This window comes from Morone saxatilis, unplaced genomic scaffold, assembly GCF_004916995.1.
Source record: "Morone saxatilis isolate NCDOM2014 unplaced genomic scaffold, NCSU_SB_2.0 Contig16, whole genome shotgun sequence".
Classification (NCBI taxonomy): domain Eukaryota; kingdom Metazoa; phylum Chordata; class Actinopteri; family Moronidae; genus Morone; species Morone saxatilis.
In genome coordinates, this window is record NW_023339718.1 from 16,741,881 (window position 1) to 16,749,878 (window position 7,998).

The following is a 7,998-nucleotide window of genomic DNA, read 5'->3' on the forward strand; positions in this document are numbered from 1 at the left end:
TTTGTCAAGGGAGAATCCTGCTGTAACCCGATCCTTTTTAAAAGGTGCCTCTAGAAAAATAATCATTAACTAAACAAAGCTGAACTCTGGCATGTAATGGACCTAGCCCAAGCAAGTTTTTTTTAGGTTAAAGGCAGTGGGAGTAAAGTTAACAGTCAGTACAAAAAAAACAAGAATAATCCCTTAACCTGTACTAGAAAATCTGCGAACAGAAAGTAAAAAAAGACTTATGCTACCCAGACTGTACTGTTAGCTGTGGAGAGATGGGGTAAAATGATACAAAAGCACAATGATTTCAGCTAAATGGGCTTGGACACACTTCCGTAATCTGAGGAAGTTGTGTGTGCATGTTGTGCCTGTGGAACAATTTCCATGCATACCACTAAAGTGTAGGAGGTGACGTCTTAGTTTTTGTGAGAGGGGTATTATTGTTGCTTGAGGCTTTTAGGGTATAGGATAGTGAGATAGGAGACATTACGTTTTAAAGGCACATTTCAAAACTTTGGTGATCCCTGACATTTTCTCTAGCACCACCACGAGTTTGACATTTGTGTTTTGAGTATTGAGAATTACCTCAAAATCTCAATTTAGATCTTAATCTCAAACTTTTAGTGTTGCATACTGTATGATTTTTCACAACATACACTCAAGAAATTACAGTGAAACATGCCAGGTTGTTTGTAAATTTTACTATACACATTCATGTCCTTGCAGGTGGTAAACACTTTGTCCAGTACTTTGGTTTATGACTAAACACCTGAATAACTAAATACATTCCTATCAGCTTAAGTTGTACTTCAGCATGTTAGCAGGCTCAAGTTAGCATTTAGCTCAAAGTACCGCAGTGCCTAAGTAGGGCCTCACAGAGCTGCTAACATGGCTATAGACTCTTAGTCTTGTTTTAGAGATGCATCTACCATTAGAATGAGGCAGCTGATTTCAGAAACCAGCAGGGGCCAGAGAGGTCAGCTCGGTGTGAATATTCGGGAGGCGGGGGGTTGTCGACCAAGCCTTTAGGAACCAGTGGCGTTGAGGCTGTGTTGTTCTTGGGAAATGTCACATCCAAATGTTTGGGTGTCTAAATCTTAACTGCGGGTACTTTGGCCCCCTCATTAACATTGTAGATTCCTTTTGACGCTGGGTTCAGGAGCGTCTGGAAAAACAATAAGCATTTGAATATTGAATTCAATGCCCTGTTGAGGGAGTCAGTGGCCATTCATAGTGTGTGAGTGTATACTATGAAGTTCTCAGACCTCCCCTGGTGGTAAAAAGTGTGTGGGAGAAACTAATAATAGGTATATCAGGGTTTTACATACAAAATTGCACAATCATTGACTAACTGCATTTTGACCTATTTAATTTTCTCAGGTATTCAACCATCTACCCTTCCCTCTCTCTACATTCCTGCTGATTCCTCTCCTTTCTTCCGTCTTCCTCGCTCTGTCTTTCCACCACAGGGTAAGGGTTACAGCGTATTGCTTTTTGAAGTAGATATTTGCATAATCAGATTAGGATGCGTGATTGTCAGTGGGCTCCCCCATCAGAGGGTGCTCCAGAGGAGAGAGGGTGTTGTCCAGCCCAACAATGGATGACTCCCCTCCTCGCCCACCCTCCAACCAAGCCTGCACCTGCATCCCACCCACCCATCCGAGCCGCAGGTCGGCCGCGACGGCAGTCAGCGCTCGCACTTGCAGCCGTGGAGGGGTGAGAGAGAGCGGGGGAGGAGGAAAAGCGGAGGAGGAGGGGTGTTCGAGTGCATGATGGGAGTGGGAGGGCAGGGGTTGAGCTGAGATATTTAAACATGCAGAGTGTGAATTGGCTTTAAGGGGATAAAGAGCTCAGGGCCTATCGGTTGGCACCCAACTCCAGAAATTCTTTTTTATGGGCGCCTCAGCCGGGAGAGCGAGGGGCTGCCTGCACTGATCTGGCCCATTGTGATAACAGATTCAGACAGTGTGCTAGACGCTGATAAGGAAATGTGCTCTCAATAGACGATTACCCACATACTTGGGAGAGAATAGTCAATCAGGCAAATATACTTGGTGAAGGGAATGAGAAGCGTACAGATTTGTTATTATTTTCAATGCAGGGTTTCATAATCCTGCTAAAAAGTTGAGGTCAGAGTAATGCTCACACTGTGATTGGGCGATTTCTGTAAATAAGGTGTATCAGCAAAATGCATTTCACAGCCTTGACAGCATGTATGCAAACACTGTCACATGCCTTCCTATCCAGTTTCAAATGATGATTGAATAATTGAACATTAGAGATTCTGAATTCCACCAAAACATTCAACATACACAGATCAGCTTTTATTTTTTTATTTTATATTACTTCTCATATTATTAGCTAATCCAGTCTATAATAACCATAGTAGTTGTATTTGGTGTTATTGCAGTTCACCATGAAATTGCTCAATTCACTGTGAAATTGAACAAAAGGTAAATACTTCCCACATTCACGCTGTGGAAGAGACCGCTGCTGTACAATATCAGTACAATATGATTTATTTAGTATTTTTGCATGATTACAAAGAGTCACCTGTCAGTTCCCACAGGCCTCCACTCAGTGTGTCCAGCTGCCCTCTACTCCGTTTACACACCATTAGGCAGAGTTTAACGACCGGGGTGAATGCGCCTCAAACCAACTCAGTGTTTACTCTTCAGCTCAGTTAGTTGCTAACCCTTTGCCTGAAAACGGGGCACATTTTCTACAGTCACAATAGGCGATTAGGCATGTAAATGTCTGACCTCAGTTTTAAATGGAGACTGGCGCAAACAAAGCGACTGATATTGGAGCTAGAGCTGTAACAAATAGTCCATTGATCAATTTGTCTATTGACAGAAAATAAATCAGCAACTATTTTGATAACAGATTAAGTGCTTATTCATTTATTAAGTAATTTATTAAACCTAAATAACAAATATTTACTGGTTGCAACTTTATCCATGTGAGGATTTGCTGTATTTTTCTCACTTTTTTATTATTATAAACTTGATATCTTTGTTTTGGACGGTTAGTCCTACAAAGCAAGTCATTTGAACACATCACTTTGAATTCTGGGGGATTAAAATGTGCATTTGACACTATTTTTTGACATTTAATAGACTAAACAATTCATCAGTTAATTGAAAAAAAAAAGATTGAATATTCAATAATGAAAACAGGAATGAATTGGTGGGTTGTGTCATTTCTGTTGGCCTGTTTCATGTAGTTCCTGCCTTTATACTCAGTAGTTACCGTGTGCAGAAACAAAGTGACGCTTTCCTTGAGAAAACCACATCTACACGTTGGTCAACTGGACAGTGTTTTGACTCCAGAATGACATCCGACCCCAGGGTCGCAAGTTAAGCTGTCACTTTCAGCGCTTCTTTCTCAGGCCTCTGGTCAGTGGACAGAGAGCAGAGGTCAGCTTTGTGTCCACACGGTCATCACAGGACCTGCAGACAAATGTTTCTGGGCTTCTTGAGCACGGACAAAGAGGCAGCAGCTCTACTCTTAACTTCAGATCAGTTGTGTCTTACGCTGTGTGAAATCATTTCATGGGAGTCTTAACAGTGTGGCCCAATACCACATGCAAATAATCCTAGCATACTGTTTTTGAAGTTAGTATACAAAAAAATCAGCATACTAAACCGTTTTATGCTAACAGGAAATAATACAATATGTGTTGATGCGTATCAGTCAAACTGCGACTGAAATGCCAAGTTATTTGATTTTTTTCTGCTTTCCTGGAGCTGTTTTATCACAATTTGTCTTATTTTTTTTCTAGCTGTAAGCAACCCCTTCATTTCTGCTGTAAATAGTAAACTCATAAATTCAGTGTCGTTATTTGTCGCTCTAAAATGCAGAGCGACAAATGATTTTCGTAAAAAAAAGATTCAGATAGGGTTTTTATTAACAAATCATTTATTAAATAAATAGTTCAAATAAATACCATACTGTATATTCACAAGCAAACCAAAATAAGTTACAAAAGAGGTATCAGAAGATAATTAGCACACTCTTAACAGCAGACAATCAATTCATATTCTTTGGCTATATGACATGCATGTTTTACAGAAACTCAAATGAAAACACATTCAAATAAGATGTTTGTGTGGTGAAGCGTGTAATTACTGAAAGAGGATTGTCAGTTTTACCAAAATTCCTCAGCCCAATCCTCAATAGTCAGAAATCAACAAATACTGAACATTGTTGTTTAAAAAGAGGCGAGAAACAGGAAAAGTCTTTCTCAAAACAAATTCTTCTGAAGTCACATAACCTTGATAAATAAAAGTAAAGGTCAGATTTTGTCTTCTCGAGAAAAAAAAGAAACAGCATGTCGATAAAAAAAGTGCCCTTGGCTATTTTGAGACGATTGCAGTCTGGAGAATTGGCTGAGCCATTATCTATTCAAATGCTTTCCTGAATCTATCGCTTGAAATGAGAAATTCCTTAATCCCCCTCCATTTTCCTCATCGGCAAAAACACCCTCTCACTGCAAAACTAAATTAGTTCCAGGCGGCCGGCAACAAGGAATATTAACATGAAGACATGATGGGAATATTGTACATCCAGGTTTTACACATCCATGCAAAATACAAATTTAATTTCACCCGCAAATTATATTTCAACACTGATCAGCATGGAGGCTGTGCCCACATGTTCTGCCGCATATCGCAGCTTCTGCATTGAACACGCGTCACACACAGGTGACAAATGCAGAGACAAAAATGAGTCTTGAGGAAGGACAAAATCAGTTTTTAAACCCAGGATAAGGGGTCCGCTCAAGAGGTTTTTATTTTTGTATTTTGTGGCTGTGGTTCTACCAGGCCTCTGAGCTGTCGCAGCTGGATCCAGGTGACGGGACTTCTGTGTCACTGGTCATGGCCCAGGGGTGTGGAGGGGAGTGCAGTTGCTCCATGTTTCCTCTGAGGAAGGTGAGCAGCGCGGTGGGGGAGTGGCTGGCCGGCTGACCGCTCTGGCTCTCCAGCAGCTGTACCAGGAAGTTGATGTAGCGCATGGCCAGACGCAGGATCTCGTTCTTGCTCAGCTTCTTCTCCGGAGGATGGGTGGGGATTAGTTTACGGAGCTCGGCGAAGGCAGTGTTGACGTTGTGCTGGCGCCAGCGCTCCCTCGTGTTCGTGAACACCTTCCTGGTCATGGTGCTGAGTAGAGCTGCAACCATTAGTTGATTAAATGATTAGTTTATTGACAGAAAGTTCATCAGCAAATTTAGATAATTACATTTTTTTTCTTTTTAACTTTGAAGATTTTATGCTTGTTTTTATCATTCGTGATGATAAACTGAATATATATTTAGGTTTTCGAATCTCTTGGTTGGATAAAACAAGACATGAAGACTGGGAACTTGAAATGGACCAAACAATGAATTTAAATGAATTTGCAGTGCTACTGCACATGTTTTATGACACACTATAATCTAGCTGTAAACAGATATTTCATATGTCAACAGCTCTTCCTGTAGATACCCATGAGTGAAGGCTGGTGTATAAACAGATAATTAACACAGTAAAACTCTGGTGTGAAGATATAAAACATGTTTTCATAAGAGAGGTTATAACTGTTGGCAAATACTGAAAATTGCAATGCATGTTAACTATATTATGGTGCATCAAAGACCATTTATTAAATGGCTATATTGTGCTATTAAATTCTAATTTGCTGCATTACAGTGTTAACAGATTTGTTTTTAAGAGACTTTCTGGTTAAATAAAGGCTTTGTAACAACAAAAAAACTCTAAAATTATAATTCTAAACAGATAATTTGATCTTCCACTTCATTCAAACTCTTATATAAATGCACATAATTTATGTACCCTTACACTATAGCTGCACGAAAAGAGTACACAGTATCCTCTTGCATTACATTCTCTCGCTGATTAATTATTTACTTGACATAAGCGGAAACATGTGGCCTCAAGGGGAACACAATCCTTCAGCATACAACGCATTTCTCACCTGTATGTGTGTAGAAATGTGCAAAAAAAATCTCAGAGTGGTCCTCTGCAGATCATCAGTTGTCCAGGCGTCCGGGGTGAATGTCCACTCAGTTATGTCTTCTCATGTTCGCTGAGAGAGATCCTTTTGAGCGAGAGGGAAGGAGAGAGTGAAAGAGAGAGAGAGTATAAGGGAGGGAGGGATGGGGAACAGAGAGAGAGAGAGAGTAGGGGTAAGACTGCTGCATGCTCGCATCCCACATTTTATAGCAGGTTGAACCCTATTGTGTGACGTGTGCTGTCGTACAGCCCGTGGCATTGTGTGAGGTTGGTCTTAATACTCCCCTCCTCCCCCCCGCTCCCCCTCTCTTCTATCATTTAGAACCAATGCAGGTGGCTTTATGATGATATTGTCCATAAATCATCACTTTAAATGATTTTCATAGGTGTTTCTGTGCAACATTTGAAGGGATTCTGGGTGCTTTTTTTTTGTGGCAGCTCTCAACAGCCTTTTAAGTGACTATTTGTGCTGCTTTTATGATTCATTGCTTATTTAATCCTTGAAGGTTCGCACTAAAGGTGACAAATAAATTCCCATTGAAGTGAAACTGAGACGTTCATCTCTCTGATCCTTCTCTTACTGCTGTGGACACTTGTTCCTTTCTGTTTCTCTGACATTAGGCATGGACAACCCACCTTCCCCTCCACTGTGGAAAAGACCTTGATATCACTGCCTGCTCTGCCATTGAATTCAGCCTGATTGGGCCACAAAAGGTAAAAATACCATATCCAGATTGACAGTCGAACAATATGGGTTTTGTTATGACTATGGTAATCTTGTTGAGCCATTCCAAGGGGCCACACATAAATTAAAGAGGAAACAGGGAGAGTACAGCGTCTTGACTCACCTCTCTCCAACCACTCCCCACTCCTCTCTCCCCCCTCTTTCTGCCTCCCACTTTCAACCTTCGTTCAGATAAAAAAAAACAAGTCTAGTTTAACCAATTGTCACTGTTCTTTTTACACCCTTCAAGTGTTGTTTCAAAGACGCAGCCTTCCATAAAAGTCTCTGTGTGGAGTAGGAATTTACATAATCCGATTAGGGGCTGGGATTAGCCTGGGGCCTGGAGAACAGGCCCGATGGGGGCCGTTTTCTGAATCGGCCATTCATGGGCCCTGCTGCACGTCCAAGAGCCTGCACCTGCAGGCCAGGCGCCACCGCTCTCTGGCTCCATCCAGCCTCCACTGCATGCTTGAAGGTCTGCAGACACACTCAGTGAAGGACATTTTGGCCAGTTCATCACACCGACCAGGCCAGGTGAAGATTATACTTGATTTGTTGTTATTTATTTGTCAGGCTGAAGGCAAAATAAGCACGACAAGCTACAGTTTGAAGCCACTTGTGGAATTAATTGCGTTGAATTAAGTGTAACATTTTGATATGTAAGCACACAGTGTTAGTTTCATGAGGTCCAGTCTGGCAGCAAAGAGCTTAAATAACAAACTGCAGACTTTGCGGTGTTTATTATTGCATTTACACACTGCGTGTTTTATTAGTTCATACATGTTTATATGTGTTGAAAATTCCTGCACACAGAGTTGGTGCTGCAGCTTTAGATTAGCACTACAACAAGTAGTCGAATAATCAATTAGTCAATTGACAGAAAATTGACTGCAATTATTTTGATAAACAAGTTATTTTTTGGGGTCATTTTTCAAGCATAAATGCCAAATAATAGCTGCTTCCAGTTCATCAGCTGTGAAGGCTTGCTTTAACTTTTAACCTATAAACTGATTAGTAAACAAAAGATTAATCCATAATTAAGTTAATATATAACTTAACATAATGACAAAAATCTTTCAGTTTGTTTGTTGATTTGATGGCGTTTCCCATAAAAAGTGTTTATCTAATTTTGAATATCTTTGGGTTTTGGAGTTTTGCTCAACTTAAAATAAACCATCTGAACAAATCTTCCTGAGCTGTGGGAAATTATCACTGGTGTTTTTCAGTTTATAGCCAAAACGATTAATCGAGAAAATAAAAATAATGAAAAAC

At 40.5% G+C, this 7,998-nt stretch overlaps 1 protein-coding gene across 1 annotated transcript; it reads right to left on the reverse strand.

Annotated features, from left to right (window-relative positions):
• Positions 1–3,948: 3,948 nt before the first annotated feature.
• On the reverse strand, positions 3,949–6,088 carry tal2 (T-cell acute lymphocytic leukemia 2). Its single transcript, XM_035658771.1, has 2 exons — positions 5,965–6,088; positions 3,949–5,160 (listed from the first exon to the last, which is right to left on the reverse strand). The coding sequence occupies exon 2, from the start codon at positions 5,144–5,146 to the stop codon at positions 4,808–4,810; it is 339 nt and encodes a 112-aa protein (XP_035514664.1). The 5' UTR covers positions 5,147–5,160; positions 5,965–6,088; the 3' UTR covers positions 3,949–4,807.
• Between the last annotated feature and the right edge of the window lie 1,910 nt (positions 6,089–7,998).

Bases quoted from the DNA above. Each gene is read 5' to 3' on its own strand.
- tal2 (XM_035658771.1), bottom strand. From the start codon at position 5,146: ATGACCAGGAAGGTGTTCACGAACACGAGGGAGCGCTGGCGCCAGCAC.